Source organism: Megachile rotundata, chromosome 16, assembly GCF_050947335.1.
Source record: "Megachile rotundata isolate GNS110a chromosome 16, iyMegRotu1, whole genome shotgun sequence".
NCBI lineage: Eukaryota > Metazoa > Arthropoda > Insecta > Hymenoptera > Megachilidae > Megachile > Megachile rotundata.
In genome coordinates, this window is record NC_134998.1 from 1331648 (window position 1) to 1353710 (window position 22063).

General features: G+C 34.7%; 2 protein-coding genes across 5 annotated transcripts in view; both read right to left on the reverse strand.

Annotated features, from left to right (window-relative positions):
- LOC100881222 (2-acylglycerol O-acyltransferase 2-like) overlaps nt 1–22063 on the reverse strand; it is a 175033-nt gene that overhangs the window by 40514 nt on the left and 112456 nt on the right. The window lies entirely within an intron of this gene.
- Nucleotides 9645–17729, reverse strand: LOC105662855 (uncharacterized). The gene is made up of 2 exons (XM_076540917.1): nt 17139–17729; nt 9645–12305 (listed from the first exon to the last, which is right to left on the reverse strand). The coding sequence occupies exon 2, from the start codon at nt 12303–12305 to the stop codon at nt 10269–10271; it is 2037 nt and encodes a 678-aa protein (XP_076397032.1). The 5' UTR covers nt 17139–17729; the 3' UTR covers nt 9645–10268.

Sequence of the window (22063 nt, forward strand, 5' to 3'; positions counted from 1 at the left end):
AGCGCATTGGGTTTTGGCGCGGTACTTATACAAAGAAAAAATGACTTAAAATTGCATCCTGTATTTTATTTCTCTAAGCGAACGACCGAGGTAGAGAGTAAGTATCACAGTTTTGAGCTTGAAACTTTAGCCATCGTATACGCACTCAAACGGTTTCGAATATATTTACAAGGAATTCAATTCAAAATAGTTACCGATTGTAATTCACTAAAGTTAACGCTACAGAAAAAAGATATTAATCCGAGAATTGCAAGATGGGCGTTGGAATTGGCTACTTACGATTATACGGTAGAGCACAGACCAGGAGAGAAAATGAAACATGTAGATGCATTGAGTAGATCGGTTGGAATTTTAATTGTAGAGGATAATTCGTTTGAGCATAAATTAGCTATTTGTCAGGCCCGGGATAAAAAAATAAAAGAGTTAATGGATAAATTGAGCAAGAATGAAAATTCGTTTTACGAAATGAGACACGGATTAGTGTATCGGAAAAAAGATGCGGCATTACTTTTTTACGTACCGGAGGAAATGGAGAAAAGTGTCATGTTTCGATATCATGATGAAATGGGTCATTTGGGGGTGGAGAAAACACAAGACACAATATTTAAAAATTATTGGTTTCCTAATGCGAAACAAAAAATCCAAGATCACATAAGAAATTGCATGAAGTGTGTTGTGTATTCTCCAACAGCGGGCAAAACCGAAGCTGTGTTGCATGCAATACCGAAGGAGGACATTCCGTTTGTTACTTTGCACATCGATCATTTTGGCCCAGTCGATAAGCGACACTTGATAAAGCGATACGTATTTCTTGTAGTTGATGCGTTCACCAAGTTTGTAAAGTTGTATGCGACGAAAACAACTGCTACTTCCGAAGCGGTAAAGTGTCTTTCTGATTATTTTAATAATTATAGTAAACCGAAATATATTGTGTCGGACCGTGGGTCGTGTTTTACATCTCAGGAATTTAATGATTTTTTGAACGAGTGTAATGTCAAACATGTATTAGTAGCGACGGGTTCACCACAAGCAAACGGGCAAGTGGAAAGATTTAACCGAACAATAGCACCTATGTTGAGTAAATTGACTGATAACGACACTGGGAAATACTGGTACAAAATACTATCAGATGTTGAATATTGTATTAATAATACTGTTTGTAAATCTACGGGCGAAACCCCAAGCAAATTGTTATTCGGCATATCTCAGCGCGGTAAAATTGACGATGAAATTAAAGATTATTTAGACAAGTTCGAGATTGATAAAAATAGGGATTTTGAAGACGTAAGAAGCAAAGCGGCTCATAAAATTACTGCGTCACAAAATTATAATATACAGTATTTTAACAAGAGGCATAAAAGTCCTCATGAGTATCGTGAGGGTGATTATGTAATGTTGCGCAATTTTGACACTACTGCGGGGGCATCAAAGAAATTGATTCCGCAATTTAAAGGCCCGTACGTTGTTACGAAAAAACTTAGAAACGATAGATATGTTGTGGCAGATATAGACGGTTTTCAAAATACACAGAAAAAATATCAAGGTGTATGGGAACCTAAAAACATGCGACCGTGGATAAATGTAAATATGTCAAATAATGTTAGTAATTAGAATTAGATTAATGCATGTGTTTATATAATTTCGTTTAATGTTAAGGTTCTTCTTTTTAGTGTAGCGTAGCCCGAGGACGGTCTATCATCAGGATGGCCGAACTGTAAAAGAATACTGTATTGCGCATTAGATCGTTACATTGTATGTAATGTATGTTGTGCATTGTATATGTTGTGTTATGGCGTGATCGGTGGCGGGCATCGAGGCCAACCGAAATTCCGAGCGACGATCGGCAGTTGTCATCGACGTTGTCGGTGGCAATAACGGTGAGAAAAAAGACATTCGATAAAAACGTGTTACGACGTGCACATCGTGCACATTGCCTTCCGTTACTTTTTATTTATTAAAATATATATACAGGGTGTCCCGTAACTAGTGTTACTCCCTGAAAGGGGTGGTAGAGGACGTCATTCTGAACAAGATTTTCCTTTGCGAAAATGGGGTTTGAAGCTTCGTTTTTGAATTATTAAGGAAAAACACGGACCAATCAGAGCGCGAGGATTTCGCGCGTCGAGAAGCGGGAGCGACAGCTTGAAGTCCAGCGGCTGAACGCGAACGCGATCAAGAGTCTTTGCCTCGGAACAGTCTAAACATCCAACGCGAAGTCTTTACATCGAAACTCAGTTAAATAACGAACAGAATAATTAAAAGTATTGTTTATTTATTCATTCATCATGAGGGAGGAACGAAATTAATTATGCGTAATTAATGCAAGTTATGCAAATGAAATTTATTGAATATTGCCATTCGTTATCGATGAAGAATGTGAAATTAAATATTGAAAATTTTTTATTTTACTTCTAACAATAATATTAGTCAATGAATTTACTCATTTTAATGAAAAATAATTATTCAGTTCGCAAAAAAAGAGTTTCAATTTAATATCTAATAAATGTATTAACCGGTCTACCTTACATTCACAGGAAATTTATTAAAATAGCACTCACCCATTGTTTGAAAATAATCCTGTTTGAAAATAATCCTTCAATGAAAGCGTTGGGGGTCCTGAGTCGTCCCGCTGATCATGACCTGCCGTAACATCGGCACCGTATACGAGCCGTGCTATTGCGAACGTTTCTGGAAAAATACTACACAACTGAATATCTACGACACGATATTACCGATGTATTGTTATGGGTGTAGTATTTTTCCAGAAACGATCGCAATAGCACGGCTCGTCGCCGCGTCAAGAACGTTCAACTGTTTTAGAAAAACGCCTGCATATTCTGTTCGGCAGTTGTGTTTCGCGTTCCGCACGAGAATGGTCGCGAAAAGTAGTGCCGCTTTACCGTTTGGGCAGAAGCGTGTTAAAATCTTTTAAACATATTGGTGACGTTTTCCCGATTAAAATGAGACCAAACGCGATATAACGCGGATAATGTTTCTCGTTTATTAAAAAATGGGTTGTTTCGATAGACTGACTCGGGAACCGTGAGTGAATTTTCGCTTTACAAACGCGAACCGCGGCGTGAAGAAAGTAGCTGAAAAGATTTGCTGAAAAATGACAGTGAAAATGATCGTATTGTGAACTGAAGTCAGTGCAGTGACCTCTGAGTGCTGTCAGCTGTGGTATACGGTGCCGATGTTACGGCAGGTCATGATCAGCGGGACGACTCAGGACCCCCAACGCTTTCATTGAAGGATTATTTTCAAACAGGATTATTTTCAAACAATGGGTGAGTGCTATTTTAATAAATTTCCTGTGAATGTAAGGTAGACCGGTTAATACATTTATTAGATATTAAATTGAAACTCTTTTTTTGCGAACTGAATAATTATTTTTCATTAAAATGAGTAAATTCATTGACTAATATTATTGTTAGAAGTAAAATAAAAAATTTTCAATATTTAATTTCACATTCTTCATCGATAACGAATGGCAATATTCAATAAATTTCATTTGCATAACTTGCATTAATTACGCATAATTAATTTCGTTCCTCCCTCATGATGAATGAATAAATAAATAATACTTTTAATTATTCTGTTCGTTATTTAACTGAGTTTCGATGTAAAGACTTCGCGTTGGATGTTTAGACTGTTCCGAGGCAAAGACTCTTGATCGCGTTCGCGTTCAGCCGCTGGACTTCAAGCTGTCGCTCCCGCTTCTCGACGCGCGAAATCCTCGCGCTCTGATTGGTCCGTGTTTTTCCTTAATAATTCAAAAACGAAGCTTCAAACCCCATTTTCGCAAAGGAAAATCTTGTTCAGAATGACGTCCTCTACCACCCCTTTCAGGGAGTAACACTAGTTACGGGACACCCTGTATATAGTTTATTAACCATCTATAACGAGTAACGCCTTTTTTATTCATCCTGACAAGACTATTACATTTGCATTTTTTTTCAAACCAAAATTTTTTTTAAAATTCAGCAATAGTGCCGGTAAATGTAGAGGAATAAATTTGTTTACCCAATAAACAGATTAGTTATGGTTAGCGACACTATTGACATTCCTTTAACTTTTTCACACAAATTTTAAAGTTTGATCATTCGGGCCATAGGAAACAAAGAATCAGAGCGATTTGAAACTTTGCACGTGTTTTGTTAACTCTATAAACTTAAAAAAAATTCCTAGGCTTAATCTTTGTGATGGCTATTTCCAAAGATAATAATTTTTGTAATTCAAGGAAAAAACGCCATTTTTAACGTTTTTTTACATTAATATCGCACATCAAGGAGAAATATTCAATCAAAAACTGATTTACCTATCTTGAAGAGTATGTTCTTACGTTTCCAGAATCGCCATTATAATTTCTGTTCGAAAGTAGGTTCAGGAGATAAAGACTATAAAAGATAAAAGTGTCATTTTGACTTCCGTAACTCGTAACGTTGCAACCAATCATCAAAACGAACCCCATCGAAATGCAAATTATAGCGGAAGAATCAAGGAAAAACAGTCCTAAAGTGCCATTAATCAAGAAAATTTTCCTGTGATTGTAATATAGACTAATTTCGGATTAAGAATCAGAGGTAAGATAAGAAAGTTCGAGGTAAGTGAGGTAAGTGAGTTTATTCTTCAACGAGTATAGTAAGACAGATTGCTACGCGTCTTTTCGTAGAAAGTTGTATATATCTTCCCAGGAACCTGGGAAGGGAAAAAGACAAGGAGTGGGAAAGGTGGTGACTTTCCTCAAATCGGGAATTCCCACATGCCCCTTAAACAAATCTCGTTTAAGATCATAATTGTTATTAGATGCAGTCAATATGTCTCGACTTCGCTACGTTGCCGTATTTAGAATTATGAGTATTGTATAAATCTGCCAGTTGATCTATAAAATTTTTATTGAACTCATTGGTCTGTTCCTTAATCGACTGTGATATCTCTATCATCTTTGTTGGACCACCAACTGCAAAATCGAGACCAAGGTTTACAGAAATCTTCTAAAATATTTTATTCGCATTTCCTGTTTCTTACATGAAATAATCATTTATCTTGAGTTTGAAAGTACAAAAAGTAATAAATACAATTAAAAAACGAATATTCAAGTGGTTTCTTTTACTTGACCAACTCAATTCAATTAGCATATTTTTTGTTTCTTATTTATGATTATTACCTACTGAATGAGAATGGAGAAATCACCTTTACGGTATCCTACAAATTCTGCTCATGCCACTAAACAATATAAGATAAGATAACGTAAAAGAAAAATAGAATTGACGTTGAAGTATGTGATTTTGAGAATTGTAAAATAATTTATACTTCATTTCTACAGCAAAATGCACTTGAAAAAATGAAATAATTTATTTTTGATATATACAAATACCCAGCAGCTGTTAATGGAACCTATTTACTCGTTAAATAGTGTATTACATACGTTTCAACCTCTTCGGAGTCGGCGTAAAATTAAAATTAACTGAGTAAAAGATGCTGCGAATAACCATTTGATTGCGGTATGACGCATATGGTAATCAATAAAATGTAAGAAAAAATATGAAACGTTATAAATACGGATGATAAGAACTGTAGTTGTAACAACTGCATCAGAAGAAGGCAACATTTCTGATATACATGAAATTGGATCGACTTGATTAGTGTGTGAAAGTCATGGACCTAAGAACCTATGGACGGCCAAGGGATTATCAATCTGTGGCATCAGAGGGTTTTTCTATGTGTTTTACGTATTTTCCTACGACGTGTTAGCGAGATAGGAAATATTAAGGGTGATTAAATATGCAGAAATACAAGAATTTTAGCGATGAAAAAATAACTGTTTAATTACGAAAAAGGAACGGAAACTGTATGATACTTGGAATACGCGAGATTATAATGTTTCCCGATTCGAGGGGATGATAATGTTTCTCCTCGGATTTTCTAGAATGATTAACTAACTTTTCTTCTATTTGCATACAAGAAAATTGCATACTTCCACCTCTTCGCCTGGTCAGTCATCTTCTCAAACCAATCAAATTTAGGCGACACTGACCTATCTCTACTTCCTGTGTCCGGAACGCGATTTGTAAGAAGTAGGAAGCATCAGTGGAAGTGGAAGACGTAACGGTAATAGTTTAACAATTTGATGGAGTTTCCGCTGGACATGGGTCCTGACTACTTGATGGGAATGATGGCCATCAGGGCTAGTTTCAAACCCTTAGGAAACTCGCGTTTATAGTACGGGCAATTGGCCGCTGAGGACGTTAAAAACTCTAAAAAGATACAAATTGCAATATTAAGTAATAAACTGACTCTCAAAAACGACCTCGTTGATTTTGCGTGCAATAAACGTGCTAGCAATTTGAAGTTTGAGTACTGTTCCTTGTCCAAATGCCAGCCATCTGGTATTTGTAAATTTGTAAAATAAGAATAAATCTTTATAATTCTATTTCTAAAATATGCCGCAGTCGGGTCTTCCTGCTGCATACTTGATGATTAAGAATAGACCACATATTCTATATGTACTAACATGAATTTCGCACAGTGTTGTCGAGTTATATATTGTAGATTATTATATTTCATTTAAATATTATAGCTTGTTATTAAATATTATAACGTGTTACGAACGTTCGCAGTTGGTGGGGAGAAACAAATGAGCGCTATACAGTTTGTAAAAAACAAAGAGACAGGCAGTCTTCAATAGAAGCGCGTGGAAGAGCGAGAGAGTTCTTACTCTCTCTCTCGAGAGAGTAAGTAAGTGAGTAAGATAGAGTAAGATACCTGTTCAAGTGATTGTATTAATTTTTCTTTCAATTTAATAAAATGTGATTGCCAAAATCAATCAAAAACGTGGTTCAATCGACAACATATATTAACCCTTAACGAACGATGCCACCATATTCGCGACATCATAGATACCCAAAAAAAAAATAGGATGCCGTCTTTATGGTGACATGACGTGATATTTCAAAATATCTGTTAGGTTCGGCGATAAAAATCCAATGAAACCATATTGATTATGCACTTTTTCTTGCACTGGTAATAAAGTAATTAATTTCTTAAAATTCCGTCGATCTACTGGTTATTATTCTGTGATGGAAATGGGAGTATAGTTTTCATATTAAATATTGAAAACTATATAATATAAATCAACACAACTAACACAATATAAACATTGAATGAATTTATTTTGAAAACATGAAACAACAACTAGGAAGGAACTTTTTAAATGTAACGCAAGATCTTTTAATATGCGAGTACAATATCGTAATCACTAACAGAACAGAGAAGAATGAATATTTTAGATATTATTTTATTTTAACATTTGACTATCTTGTTTAAACGAGCGGTATCATATAGTTGGTAGATAAGTATACAAACTTTATTACCGATTTATTGGCAAATTACCGACATAGTTGTATATTTATTTTTGCTATTTTCAACATTCTGAAAAAAAAATGCTCGTTCGTTAAGGGATAAAGAGACAGATATACATATATGCTTCGCTTATATTTGGCTACTCAAAGATTAACAATCAGGACAAGTTGAAGAAAATTCTTTAATTTTGCACCGCCTCCGAAAATTCTTTAATTTTTTATCGGTCCAAGTGTATTTACTAATTAGGGTACAAATAGGTTTTATTAATAGCTGTTGAATATTTGTATAAGTGAAACAGAAATTATTTCATATTTCTTAGTGAACTTTATTGTAGAAATGAAGTCTAAATTATTTTGTACTTTTTAGCGTATTTTTATATCCGTTATATACGTTTTTTAAAGATATTTTATTTTATAAACCATAAACGAGATCAAGCTCCCAGAAGCCAATAGACCAGATTTTTTCACAGAAGAGATTGTAGTCGTGTTTGGTATAAATTAAAGGTCTCGTAACACTGATTATGAATACATATGTCTCCTTGAAAACTCCGGGCCCGTTCCCGAGAAAATCGGATCCAAATGTCCACTTCTGATAAATCATCTCCTACTTTTGCACGTGCCAGTCATGTGATAACCGTCATCTGGTATTTATCTTACGGACACAGCCATTCAGTTGTCATATCCAACACTCCTCTTTACAGCATGTCTGTTATTAGCAATAACGATAAATGACAAATAAAAGTGGTTTTGTTTATCATTTCCTCTGTTGATTCTTTTTCAGTTTCAAGTTCACCAAGGTATCTATTTTCGTGTGTCTGTTCTGAAATATCCACCAGAAAACAGGATTCTACCCTAGAATGGCTAGTTTCCTGTCAAACATGAGTTAGATTGGTTATTTTCGCAATTCAAAAAGGGTCAACTTGACTGTGCGCCATCTGTCACAACGGATCTTTGGACCTGATTTTTTGCAAATAAATTTGGCCCAAACTTGGCTTCACTCTTTGCATAAATTCTTTTGGTCCATCTTATATAGGGTGGCTCACCACATTTTGCCATCTAGATTTGTGCCATTATTATTACTCATAGCAAACAATGTTTTAGATGAAGTTAAATGGTTTTGAGGGCGGCATACGCCGGTGGTATATTTTTTTTGTAGGTGGACGTGTAAAGGACATATAAAAGTCAGCAATATTTTTTTTAAATGGAATCATATATTTTTTATTTCATGAGCTGATACTCCTCCATATTCTTTACAAAAAAGTATTAATCTATTTATGTGAAAAAGTCATTAGTTTAGGAGATAAATCAGTAATTATTTTCCCACGCACACATGCTCATATCCAGTATTTACCTTAATGGAAAAGAGACTGTATAAAAGAACACTTTAGCAGTGTATTTAATAACATTCTAAACATTTCATTAATTAAAACAATTTCCTGGTCACAAGCAGTAGAAACTTTCGTAATCATTGAAACAACATCAAGGTTTCTGTGGAGTATGTCTGTGTTTGCCTTGAATACGTGCGGATTTAATTTCAGTGAGTTTATCAGGACTATTAATTTCTGGATTAAAATCGTTGCTGCCCTTATTTCCTGAGCACATAAACCATTTTACTAAATAATTAACAAAACGGAAAATGCTCCCGTAGAAATAGGAGGAGTGAAATTAATTCAAAGCCGGTTAGTTCAACTTTAATTAAATTAAATCATAATAATTAGGGTGTGTGTAAATGAAATAATAAATAGAAATTATGATATTCTTTAAGAACGATGAACCATTTTTATTAGATTTACTTGTTTTCTGTGAGATTATTAATTATTACCCTTTTAAAATATACACAATTTCTTTTGAAGAATTCATATTGTAATAAAAACATCGCTGGCAGATAATGAAGTATTAAATTATTTGAATTTCCCCATGCGTAATTTTTCATGAATATGATAGGTAAGTATATGTATAAGTAGGTTGCCAATTAACTCTCCTGTTTTTGTAATTTGTGTTTTATCGAGATTTATAAATCGAATTATATTTGTAAATATATTTTTATACTTTTGAAATCTAAGTTTTTCATCAATGAAGTCGTTAAACAATGACATTCTGATTATTTCACTTAATTGTTAATCGATCTCACTTAAATTAAGTAAAATTCCTCTACTGTATTTTTAAACGTTTAAAACTTTCTTTTGTATTAATCACGAATTAAACACATTTTGATTTAAAACGTATTTATTTTAAAACAAACAGAAAAATAATGTTGGAATCCGGGTTGAGGAATAAAACCACTTTACAATAAGCAAAAGTTTATTGGATTTAAAACCTCTATGATTACGCCGAACTCAACTTTAACAGAAAATCGTGTGAAGAATAGAAACAACGACCTCCTTGCTAACTTACAGCAAAACTGATTCTCTGTCTAAACTCTTTCTACAATTTCTGGACTCTTTCTCACCGAACCCGTGGTCAGTGACAATATATATATATCCTCTCTCTAGTGGGGGAGGACAACCTTAGCCCTTATGACTAATAGTGGATGTACGCTGTTTTTGTTGTTGTGCATCGAGAGAGTCATGGTTTGGCTATGACTTATTATTTGTTTAAGATAGGTCATCCAACACCTTCCCCCATAAAAAAAAAATTTGAATTTGTTAGAATTCAATTTAGCATTGAATAGCTTGTTTGAGGTCGTTGCTATCGTTAATTACATATTATATTAGTCTTTAATACTTATATACTACTGATAATAGTGTGTGTACAAATGTAAACATGTTTATAAATAAATAATTATATAATTACGACGAAACAATACAAATGATTCTTAAACTAATTTGATTAATATGAGGGTCTTCTATTAACTATCTAGGGATTTGGAATATAGATTAGCTTGGACTTGCTTATGTTTAATTATAATCACATTGGTGTAGTGCTTTTGCGTAATTTCCCTCTATAATAATTTCCGCCTGCAGGACTGCGTATGGGTGGTGGTGTTTGATTTTCCTCGCTTTCTTGATCATCCGTTGAGCTCGTACCAGCAGTCCGTCTTCTATTACTATACGTAACAACATCCCTTGATGATTCCCGATATTCGCTATGTATGTCCGAATCAAAATTGCAATTAATAAAATTTTTTATCATGGGGGGTACAGTTCCCCCATCGTTTGGATTTTTCGTGACACAGAAAAATCTTTTCAACAATTTTAAACAACCACACCAACGACAACAATTAATAAAAATTATTATTATAAGTACGGCGGCAATTACTCCCACCGTGATTGTATACCACCGAGTGTGCGTAACAATAAATGGCTCGTTCAGATTTTTGGTTAAAATTTGATCGAACTCGTTTAGTTTTTTGTTAGCGTATTTAAAATCGGATAAGTCTATGTTTGTTAATTTTATAGGTTCCAAACGTGTTGAATCAATTTTAATTTTGTCCATTTCTACAACACAACAATCACTGTCCACTATACTAATCGGTGGTGCAAAATGCGTGACGTTCTTCTTTGTCTGCTTTGTTGGTTCCAGGAGATAAATGTTGCTGTAACCCTTGCATTGACTGTCTAGAGACAGTATACCTGTCTGGTGTAGGACTATATCCTCCATGTAGTCCTTACCTTCCTGGCAAAGAATTGTCACGGTTGTTGGTTTTTGCAAAATATAAATCCAATGGTTGTTTTGGATATATGTCCATGTCTCAATGTTGGCCCTGATGGTCTTCGTGTCACAGTCTTCCGGAATTTTACTTATATGAGGTGATAACAGCTGGGCTTCACAGGTAGGTTGCTCAGCTGATTTCCTTGTATGAACGTCCATGCAAACGTATTTCCCATCCAGATACATAATGCAACTTTTTAAATCTTGCAGGAGGGAAAAATGAGTTTTGGGTTGGGATATAATTAGATAGGGTTGTTTCGGAGAGATATAAGAGAAAACGGAAGAATTTTGGAATTGAACGGGAAGTGGAATTAAATGATAAAGATCGAATAACGTTCTTGATACTAGTGGATACTTTAAAGCAAATATAATAAGGTCGTTTGACGGAATTAATTGCAAATCTAAAATATTATAAAATATTGGTAAAGTTTTGAGATTGGGGGATACTACTAATTCAAATTCCCCTTTATAACTGGTTAACTCTTTCAACAGAATTTCAGGTGTCACGATTAATGGTGATAAAATATTATGTCTTCCGAGATTTATTGCTTCTATGTATTTATTATACTCCTGCGAAATCGAATTAGTTAAAGATAATAACATTGCAATTTGTTGTCCTATTAATGACTGTGCTTCTAATTTTGATATATATAATTTTGTTTGGGTCATGAATTTGTTGATACGATTTATGTTATTATTCATAGTATCTTCATTAGTTTTTAGTGAGGCTAAAGATTGATTAAAATTCCGTATTGTACCAGAAATAACCTGAATTTGAGATTTCAATAGAGTTTGTGTTTGTTTGTTATTGTTTAATAACATATTAATGCTATCTGTATAGTATTGTGCATCATCCGCATCAGGAGTACCAAAAAGCCAATTTAGGGCATAAGATACACCATTAATTAAACCGCGACGTTTACGTTTACTACTTTCTTGACCAACCAGTTGGTACAATATTTCATGTTTGGAATCTATATTGTTTAGTTCATTTTTTACAACGCTTAGAGTTTGTTCGCAATGATAGTTAACATGATTAAATTCTTCTACATCCTTTAATGTAATAGTGCAAAGATTTTGAGACTTTAAATATGTTTTTTGTAATATTAGTCTAGCTTCCTTGAGGTAGGTCATATTTATATGCGTTAATAATGTTAATTTAGTATTCGAAATTTGTGCAATACCTAATTTATTATAAAATATTCCACTTGAATGCGTAAATGGAGTGTTAGAGAAATAATGACAAGATGTTAGGATTGGAAGTATGAGGAGTATCCAGAGTGTCGGATTCATCTGAAAAATAGTGTTTTAAAAGATTAGAATGATATGTTTGTCTCTTTTTACCGATTTGAATTTCTACAGTTTTATTAGGAAAAATTTTTGTTATTCTACATATATGGACCCTTAAAATTAGGAGCTAGCTTTTTATTCTGACCCGGTTTTGTTTGTTGTTGGTAAATACATACAAGATCGTTTTGTTTGAATACAACAGGATTGCTTTTCTTATCATAGTATTCTTTGCTTTTCGTTTTGGAATCTAAAATCTTATCATGAGCTATTTTAAATGAAGTATTCATTTAATGTATGTGTAGTGAAATTGTGGTTCTTGAATGATAGATGAGGGTAAATAAGGCTTGTTACCAAATAAAAGTTCATAAGGGGTATAATTAGTTGATTTATGAATTGACGTGTTATAACTAAATATTGCAAATTGAATGTATTCGTCCCAATCTGTTTGATTAGGCTTAATGTAATGCTTTAAATAATCTTTTAATGTCAAATGATACCTTTCAAGTGCGCCATTTGTTTGAGGATGGTAAGGTGTGGTGGATATATGTTTAGTTTTAAAAAGATTACTTAAATTTTTTATTAAATTTGCCATAAAATCAGGCCCCTGATCTGATAGAAATGATTTAGGTATACCATAGTGCATAAATATTTTAGTTAAAACTTTTGCAATCGTTTCGGCCTCATGGTTAGGAATAGGTTCTGCAATACAAAATTTTGTCAAATCATCCTGGGCTGTTAAAATAAATCTATTCCCTTGTTCCGTTAAAGGTAACGGTCCTACTATATCAATGGCTAATCTATCAAATGGTTTTTCTGCGGTTGTAGTGATTTCCATTGGTTGTTTCGTTGGCTTAAAATTAGTTTTTTTCAACTGACACGAATGACATTGTTTAATGTATTTCCTTACGTCAGCTTTCATACCTGGCCAATAATACGTTTCTTTAATTCTGGAGTATGTTCTTTGAAATCCACTATGTCCTGATAATTTACCATCATGATTCTCTTCTAATATTTTCTCTATTTCTTGTCGGGTTTTAGGAATAATTTTAGATTTATTAATAATTTTAATTTCGGTCTTTGGAAAAATAAACCTCAACATTTCATATAAAAGAGATGTTTTAATATTAGGATGCTTTTCCGGAAGTACAAAAATGAATTTAGTATCTTGTATAGTTGCTTTTAAATTCAGTAAAGACGAAAATATGTTCTTATACTCAAGTTGATCAAAATGTAAATTCATTGCAAAAAGTAAGTATAATATTTGAGTTTTATTTTCAAGTTTATATAATCCATTAATACTAGGTGTTATTCCAGATACATCAAAATTTGAAAGGATATATTCTGAATACTGATTGCTTTCATCTAAATCTTGCGACCATAATAATACTATAGGATCTTTAATGTTAGCTAATGATTTAATTTCATTTTCGTACGTTATTAGCTCCTGATTTTCATAATGAAATTTAATGAAATCTTGATAAGTTACTTGATTTGGAATACTAACATTTACCGATTTTTCTCTTAAGGGAAGTCGCGAGAGACCGTCTGCGTTAGAATTAACACGACCCGGTTTGTATTTAATTTCGTATTGGTATTCGTTTAAACGTAATCGCCATCTAACTAGTTTTGATGTTGGATTTTTACAATTAAATAACCATTGTAATGGTCTATGATCAGTATATATCGTAAACGTACGTCCGAATAGATAAGGTCGAAAATGTTCTGTTGAATTTACAATTGCCAACAATTCCTTTTCGGTTGTTGAATAATTCTGCTCTGCTTTGTTTAATGTCCTTGAATAATATGCAATTGGTAAATCCTTGCCATCTTTTATTTGTGAAAGAACTGCCCCAATTCCTACATTAGATGCGTCGCAAGTCAAAGTAAAAGTTTTTGAAAAATCGGGATATTGAAGTAAAGGTTTTTCTACTAATTTTTGTTTTAATAAATTAAATGCTTCTTCTTGTTCATGAGACCATACAAAGGTTTGATCCTTTTTTAATAACACTGTCAACGGTTTCGCGATAGTAGAAAAGTTTGGAATAAATTTACGATAGTAACCAACCATTCCCAAGAACATTTTTATATGTTTTATATTCGACGGACGCGACATATCATTAATTGCTTCGACTTTCTTTTTATTGGGTTCTACACCTTTTTCTGAAACTACATGACCTAAAAATTCGCAAGACTTTTTTAAAAATTCACATTTGTTCGGTTGCAACTTTAAGTTATTTTCACGAAGTCGAGAAAAGACGTTTTTTAATTTTCTATTATGATCTTCTAAACTCGAACCATATATGATCATATCATCTATGTATACTAAACATTGACGATTATTTAATCCGGTCAGAACACTATTCATCATTCGCTGAAACTGGGCAGGAGCATTTTTAAGTCCGAAAGGCATACGTGTGAATTCATAATGCCCACTTGGAGTACTAAACGCGGTTTTCGGTGCATCACGAGGATTCATAGGGATTTGATGATAGCCGCTCGCGAGATCTAATGTAGTGAAATATATCGCATGTCCTAACTGATCCAAAATATCTTCAATATTCGGAAGAGGATACGCGTCACCTACTGTTTTCTCATTCAGCTTTCTATAATCAATCACTATTCGCCATTTACGTTCACCAGACGCGTCAAGTTTTTTCGGAACTATCCAAAGAGGACTCGACCATGGACTTGTTGACGGTTTAATGATTCCCTGCCTTAACATTGTCTCTATTTGCTTGTCAACTTCCTTTTTATGTATTTCGGGATATCTATAATTCTTAACGTGCACGGGTTGTTCATCAATTGTTCTAATCTCGTGTGTACATACTGTAGTTTTCGTTAACGCGTCAGTTGGTAAATGAAAGATATCACTAAATTCGGTACAAATAGATTTTATCGATGACTGTTCTTCGGAGTTTAGATGATTTAGACGTAAATGTTCGTTTAGGACTCGTAATCTGTTGTCTAACTGATTGCTACTTTGATCTGGAGCTAACTGATAAATTCTTCCTTCTCGCGGTACTGGTTCTACAGATAATTCGGGGATAGGGATTCGTTTACTAAATTGCGATGTATTAACTATGGTGATTAATGATTGGTTTTTATCTGTCACTTTAACAATTGCATTTGGAATAAGTAAATTGCGGTCTGCGCTTAACTCATGAGATGAAATTAACCCTTCACTTAAATTATACGGATTCTGAACTCTAATAGAAATAATTGTCTCACTTCTTGGATTTAAAGTTATTTCAGATGTAGATGTTTGCGGTACATTATAACCTAATGGAATTGGATATGGAAAATTTTTTATAGAAATTGTCGATTGCTTATAGTCAATTTTGCAATCTGATAAACGGAGGAAATCGTTGCCTAACAATCCATCAAAAGGAATATTTGTATGGGAATCTATTACATGAAACAGCGTTTCTATTTTGTTATTACGATTTTTTAACTCAATATTCGTTTGCCCTAAACTTACAACTGGAGAATTAAGAGAAATACCATTTAGTGATACTGGATTTGGATCAGTAATATCATAATGATTTAGACTGGAGGCTTTAATTAACGAAATGGAAGCACCGGAATCAATTAAGAGTTTCAAGATTTTGTCTTCAGAATTTGCTTGTTTTGACTCGAATAATACATAGTTAAGCTCGTTGGAATTGAATGAACTAAGAATTGTTATATTAGGAATTTCTCGAAGTCTTGGCTGATGTGATTGATCGTATTCGTTGTTAATTGTGAATTCGGCTCGTTTATGATCGGAGGATTGGCCTGTTGTTGAAAATCGCGAAAATTTTGATGTTCAAAATGTACATTTCGTCTTTCAGTTGGTAAAGCACTGGTTGAAGGTCGATTTTGAAAAGATCGTTGGGAGTTATTATATTCACGTTTCCGACATTCGCTTATTAAATGACCAAATTTTTTGCAGTAATTGCATTGCATATTTGATTTAGAAATATTATTCATTCTTTGGATTGGAACACGATTTTGGACAGGATTATGTTGATATGCAGGCACACGATTAGTATTCTGAAAATGACTTTGATTTGAGGTGAACGCGAATTGCGGTTTCCTATTTCTATAACATTCTTGAGTGGAATGACCGTTTTTATTACAAATTCTACAAACTTGTGACGTGTACGTTAAGCGTAATGCTTTTTCTTCGCACACAGCGGCTGTGAAAGCTTGACTAATTGTTTTAAAATCGCGATATCTCAACATTTGCGATATTTGTGGATGCGAGTGGTAAACAAATCTATTTAAAGTGATATCGTTGATCATAGCTAATCTACCCGCGAGTGTATCAATCATTGAGTCAGCTGAATGCAGGATTCCTAAAATTCTCGAAGTTAACTCTTCTAAGCGTTGATAAAATTGACTAACATTTTCATGGCGTTCTTGTCTCATACTATTTAATTCTTCTAATAATTGGTCGAGGCTTTTCTTATCCTGATACATACTTATTAATAATTCAGATATTTCTGGCCATGTCGTTAAATTACAATGAACATCTACTTGTTCTCTTGCCTTTCCTGTAATTCTACTTTTTACAAAAAACAGGAGCGGTTGAAATTGAAAAGGTTTAGCTAATTCAAAAGCTGAATCTACCTGTTTTATAAAGCTACGTAACTTATATCTATCACCATCAAACGTATCTGGTATCAATTTGATTAAAAATTCTAATGAAAGAGTTGGAGATTGATCTGTGGAGTGCATTGACGTTTCTGTTTCAGTCATTATGATATATAGATTTACGTATACACTTTACAAGAACGATACGGGATTATAAATGATTGGAGATCAAGATTTGTTGCAAGTCTGGATGGTACTTACGTTGATTTTCTTCCAATGCTGTTTACCCTCGGTGCTGGCTCGTCAGATCCAGTGTTCCTTTACCGGAGTACGACTTCTTCTTCACGAAATTCTTCTGATGCGTCCAAATTTCCCAATTGAAATTGGCAATTACACGCAGTGCGGAATATTGCTCCGTACTAACAACTGCTACGTAATTGTTGAACGCTATCCCACTTCTGACACCAAAACTATGTTGGAATCCGGGTTGAGGAATAAAACCACTTTACAATAAGCAAAAGTTTATTGGATTTAAAACCTCTATGATTACGCCGAACTCAACTTTAACAGAAAATCGTGTGAAGAATAGAAACAACGACCTCCTTGCTAACTTACAGCAAAACTGATTCTCTGTCTAAACTCTTTCTACAATTTCTGGACTCTTTCTCACCGAACCCGTGGTCAGTGACAATATATATATATCCTCTCTCTAGTGGGGGAGGACAACCTTAGCCCTTATGACTAATAGTGGATGTACGCTGTTTTTGTTGTTGTGCATCGAGAGAGTCATGGTTTGGCTATGACTTATTATTTGTTTAAGATAGGTCATCCAACAATAAATTTGTTCATTCCACTGATTAATCAGTGATCTATTATTTATCAATTAAATATTTGTTTGCAAACGTATTAATTAAACGTTGTTTGCCAACTTTTTAATCGCGTTTTTAAAATTATCGTTAACTTTTTCCATTTTTTTAAGTTCAAAGAAATTAAAGAATGAATTCACTAATTGAAATTTGTTATCACTTATTAATATTACATTTTTCGTTGCTAAAACTTACAAAATAAACTCTGATATTTTAAATTCGCGGAAGCTACTGTTATCAACTACATTTTATTTTGAAATATACTAGCGCTTCTTTAAAATCCGACTTATTCGCGTGCCAAAACGATAAATCATTTTAACCCCTGCTTATCCTTTAACCGGATTGAAAGTATAAACTTGCGAATAATCTTCACTGAAATAAACAAAATGTCTTTAATAAATTCAGCAATTACGTATCTTTATCTGCTTTTTAACACACACTTTAATTTTTCGTTTTTCCTTTTATCCACGAAACATGTTTTCATATTTCACTGGGTAAAAGACCGGAATAAAACAGTTTAAAACTTTTTAAAGTATCATAAAAAACTTTCCTGGAAATTAGAAAAAATATAAAAAAAATTTGAATCCATTTTTTACCTCTTCTGTCTCAGAAATCAAATTGTTACATTTTGCAAACGTGACTCAAAAAGCTACTGAAAAATATTTTTAGTCTTTCTTTTTCAAACGCTGAACACAAACTTCTAAATTTTTTACTTCAATATTGATTTAGTGTTTTTATTTCTGAAACCTTATAAAACAAGTTCTTAAATTTTCTAGTTTACAAGGATGTCGGAGAGTAAAATCGAAACCGTCGGAAAAACAACATCGAAACGCTCGGAGGAAAGGAACGCGATGTCCTTGCCTCAGTAACAGAAAAAGACAGTCGCTACGGGTCTACGGTCGCGATCGGTCGAGCAGTCTCGCCGTGTACCGGGTGATAAAAGTTTCTATATTTTTTCTCGCGACGACGATAATCCGCGGTTCGCGTTACTACTACTCGCGAGGCCCTGCCGGCAACAAACACACTGTTCCGAAGCGCTCGGAATATAATCAGCGTAATATTTATGGGTGTTTTGTCAAACCTTTACTCTTGCAATTTCAAACGGATCTTCAAGACCACATGGATGTCTCTACAGCTTGACATTCTTAACTATTGACAATAGCCTTTTAACAGGCCAGAAAAGCACATCTTTATAACGCCAATATATCTTTCCATAAAGAAGTTTATGTCCATAGTCCTAAACTGTGCACCCTTGCTGTGTGCAGTGTTTACGAAAATCCTTGCGTACTCGGCGGACCAGGCACCCTGACTCGGTCATTCAGTAGTCTCGCAATGTGTCCCATTATTTAGTTCTTTTGAAGGACCCAAATCACTTAACTGTTTGGGTCACCTTATTAACGAAACGTTATTTACAACCCTGGACTGAAGGCTAAAATCTTACAATCTCATTCGTCGAACCATCTCACCAATCACTGTTTTTTACAAATAACAATCTGTCCGGATTGGTCCCTTTTGGCAACGCCTTCACGTCCTGAACTTCCTCCCGTCCTTTCTTTTCTGGCTGTTTTGAGGCAACTAGGCAGTCTTAGATTAACTTTGTAACTATCAACTACAACAACACACAACAACCATTATAACTAGTGGGATGATGATCTACATCCTTCATTGACCTGGGCACACCAGTGTGGAGGACTCTGAGCCACTATATAAACTCTACTTTACAATAAAATTCTACTTCATAATATTAACTTTAGAAATATTCCACTACTGTAACAGGTACTGGAAACGCCATGGGTCGACGAAGATTTACAACCTTCGTAAATAACTGTAAACAGTTTATATTTTACCCATCGCGCGTAACACACACAATAGACATCGTTTACGACGACGTCTGGGCGTCTCCCCGAGCTGGAGACTCCAACGGAACCTGGTTTCCGCACGATCGCGATTCAAAATCGCCAAAGGGAACTGTTTCCCAAAAAAATCCGGTGTCACGCGATAAACTGATCGCTGACGGGCGCCCAACCTTTGTGTACACATTATACAGTATTGCCTCGAAACAAGCAACACGTTTGGGACCGGCCAGTTGCTTATTTCGAGGGTGGTATGCTATTCGGCATGCCTTTGTTCCCGAGCGCGCTGATGGTAGCGGTTGTCGAGTAACCCTCGGATCTCTATCGCCCAGCTTTCCCTGCTTCCCGGAAGGACCCCCATAACTTTCCATACCCCGTAACTTTTCCATCCCTTGTCACACCACTCTCGGTCCCAAGATTTGGGACCTGCCTATCAAGCCGGACCATCGGCGCCAACATCCGCTAGACTACGAAAACCACTTATCGCCAATTTATGGTTTCCTTTCTATGTCCCTACCTAATTATGGTTTTGTGGAAAAACCTCATTTCCCAGGACCCTCTCCCTACCACTGGGCTACCACCCCTTCGAAATTCTAGTATATAAGAAGGCCCTTCGACGGACCCACTTACTCAGTTTTAAGTTAACCTTGACTCTGTGTGGGCGGTACTGTAACAGTTAGAAGAAAAATAAACGTCTTAAACAACATCCAGCCGAGTTCTTCCTGATTTGACGACACGGTAAACTATAAAGTAATCGGTCGAGCAGCGATGTTATTCTTTAGACAAGGACAGAACATAGCATGCTTTCCCTTTTTAATACTAGTAAAAATTCGTGAATGGAACATGTATATAATACATATTGCCTCGAAACAGGCAACAGTTTCGAGCCTCGAAATTAGCAACTGGCCGATCCCGAGCGAGTTGCTTGTTACGAATCAATGTAGAATCAAATGAATGGATCACGCTCTAATTCCTAACTTGTCACATTTCACCTTATTTTTTTACAATTATGTGAATATCAGCATACAGCTACATATGTATGTGTTGTGTTATTATTGTGTATTGTATATGTATAATTCATATAGTATTATTATATTGTATATTCTATATACTGCATTACACTTAAATGATGTTTCATTTGATTGTTAAATAGATTTATTCAAATTATTAACTAGGCATTAAAATTAAAAAAAAAACAAACCAGCACTATAATTTCAGAAAATATATTTTTCGCAATACTCCAAAATCGCTATGTGTTAGAGTGAGAAAACAATACATTTATTAAACTTAAATAATTTTTCCTCCAATTTTTTTTATTTGTGTTATATAAATTAATTGAAATTATAGGTAAAAATATACCTGAAATTATTGATCATTGTCAACCATTAGATTTAAAAAAAAAGCATATTGATATAATATAATTTCGGAGAATATACTTTTCATAATACGACAGAATCGCCATCCATCAGACTGGGAAAACAATATATATGTTCTGTCCTCTTTCTACTATACTGTTCAGTCGACCGTGAAAATTTATGACTTCTTCGGTTTCGCGGACCTCTCACTCCTTCTCGGATCTCTCACTCGGCGGCGGACTTCAATCAAAGAAGTGGGGATAAAAATTTGCTAATTTCGAGGCTCGAAACTGTTGCTTGTTTCGAGGCAATACTGTATCATCAAACGCAACACACTCACACATGCCTCAATCATACGACTTTAAGTATGTATTCTCAAATTCAAGGGTTTTTTATGCCTTCGGGCTTTTTCCCTTCATCAATTACCGTCAAGGGTTTTTTATGCCTTCGGGCTTTTTCCCTTGCTCGATAACTCGAATAAACAATCAGTTCAACTCATCATAATCCAGAGTTTTCATTTAACCAACCGCATCCTTACTCTATCGTCCAGTCCTTTGAAATTTAATAACGTAGTGATTCCTTCACTAATCGAATAAAATTGGAATTCTTCATGTTGAAGAGTTTCGACCGTACAAAGGGTAAACAAAATTTTTTAGAATTAAGGCCTAGTATAAGAAACAGAGTTACACGGGGAAAATATGACCAGCGCACCGCAAGCTTCGGCGTACCTACAACCTGCAAGTGTCGTAAAATTTACCGATCGCACTTTGGCACGCTGATTGGGCAGCCGAAGGCGAAATAAATCGTATAAAAGGGCTTCCTGCACCCTGACAGCACCACTCTTGGAAGTACCAGAGTCGGAAGCAGTCATTCTCCTATTTCCTAAAGACTTGGGTTTTCTACCAGACTTCCTCAAAACCTCTGCTTGGAAGCCCAGCAGAGAGTTGTTCTCTCCTTGCCTGAACCCTCGGCATAGGTCCGTCAACGCAACCATACAGCCAACAGTTTTCTTATCCGGTTTTCGCTGCTTCGAACCTCACATTATAATCATTTCTGTAATTGTTTCCCGAATAAACCTCACATCGACCGTTACAAAATATTTTAATCCAGTA

What these genes read in the sequence shown, in the direction of transcription:
- LOC105662855 (XM_076540917.1), bottom strand. Translation starts at nt 12,305, where the DNA reads ATGAATCCGACACTCTGGATACTCCTCATACTTCCAATCCTAACATCT.